The sequence below is a fragment of the Propithecus coquereli genome, unplaced genomic scaffold (genome assembly GCF_000956105.1).
Source record: "Propithecus coquereli isolate 6110/MARCELLA unplaced genomic scaffold, Pcoq_1.0 Scaffold223, whole genome shotgun sequence".
Classification (NCBI taxonomy): domain Eukaryota; kingdom Metazoa; phylum Chordata; class Mammalia; order Primates; family Indriidae; genus Propithecus; species Propithecus coquereli.
The window spans coordinates 4,965,560-4,967,031 of NW_012147523.1; the positions used below are offsets into that span (position 1 = coordinate 4,965,560).

At 31.3% G+C, this 1,472-nt stretch overlaps 1 protein-coding gene across 1 annotated transcript in view; it reads right to left on the reverse strand.

Annotated features, from left to right (window-relative positions):
- The window catches only part of LOC105810897 (ATP-binding cassette sub-family A member 3-like), a 66,352-nt gene that overhangs the window by 48,419 nt on the left and 16,461 nt on the right, over positions 1-1,472 (reverse strand). The window contains exon 3 of the mRNA XM_012644944.1: positions 174-426. Within this exon, the coding sequence (XP_012500398.1) occupies positions 174-426 (253 nt within the window). The remainder of the gene's footprint in view (positions 1-173; positions 427-1,472) is intronic.

Genomic DNA, 1,472 nt, shown 5'->3' on the forward strand with positions numbered 1-1,472 from the left:
TTTCAATAAGGATTATACCACAAGTATATTTTAAATTACTTGACAAAATCCATAATGTATATTTAGGAGATTAATACCTAAATTATGAAAGTCACTGAAGTATGACTCCTCTAAAAAAAGTTAATAATAGAGTCTACAGAAAAATTTTAGACATTAAAGGTTTGTTTTCTAACCTTTAAAATTGGCATTTAAATCCCTTTTCACCATCTCAGTAATATTTTTTGCCACATCACTTTCAGAAGGCACATAAACCAACTCATATACCACTGAAGAATTAATGAGGAAAGCAGGTAGTGTCAAAGGAAGAGGATCAAAAGTGGAAGCATTACGAAACTCCTTTTTTATTAGTTTACGTTCCATCAAAAGCAATACCAAAACTACAAGTATCAGGCCAATTTCCACAAGTAAACCCACTGTATTCCGCCTCTGCAAGAGAAACAAAAGGATTGTGTTAATTAACCTAAGAGTGTGTGTGTATATGTACATGTGTACTTATACTCCTGTGTGCACAAACACACACAATATAAACTTACATTATTCTGCTTTATTTTATAATAAGAATGGTTCCCTAGCTTGTCTTTCTCACCCTTTTCTATATTTCATTACTCATTCCATTAATTCACCCTCTCAGTATTCTTCAGATTTAGAACTGCTACCCTCAGCCTTGGAACAAAAGAAAAAAAATACCATAAACTAAAATGAAGGAGCTTTTTAAAAATTCCCTATTGGCTTCATTAGCTTTTATAATCATTTCCCACAGATACCTCTACTTACCTTTAAAAGCAAATTTTTCCAGAGGAGGACTACAAATTGCCTGAACCACAGCGAATCCATTTTACCACAAAAAAATGGAAGTTCAACTCTTAAAAAGGAAGTACAGATGAAAAATAATTTAGGTTACCTGCCAAAATATTAAATTTGGGTAAATACAAGGATTACTTCATTGTTCTACTCTTTTCTTCCATCAAACTTAAAAGATACTACAACAAAAAAAACTTGAAATAAGGATTTGTCTGCTCATATATATATTTTTATATTAATTCATTCAATTCATATCCAATGGGCTTCCACTATGTATAAAAACATTAGGCAGTAGAGACACAAAGAGCAATACACTGTTGCTCCACTTTCACAAAGAAAGATCTAAACTATAATTGAAGAATATCAATTATTATTTGGATAGGCTCTGAGAGAAACTCTTACAAATTACAAGGCTGTGCATCTACTACTTACTTAATGCCATATTCTGTGCTAAACATTAGATCAATTCGAAACAGTCATGATCCTTTCCTCACTGTTGTGGATAGTGTGACACAGTAATTAAAAATAATATAATTTTTTAGTTGCTGCACTAGGGATTACAAAATACAACTTTAATTTGTTTCAGTCTATTTAGAATCAATATTTTATCACTTCAATTGGAATATGGAAATTTTATGAACACAGGCTGCCTAAATTCAAACCCTAACTCT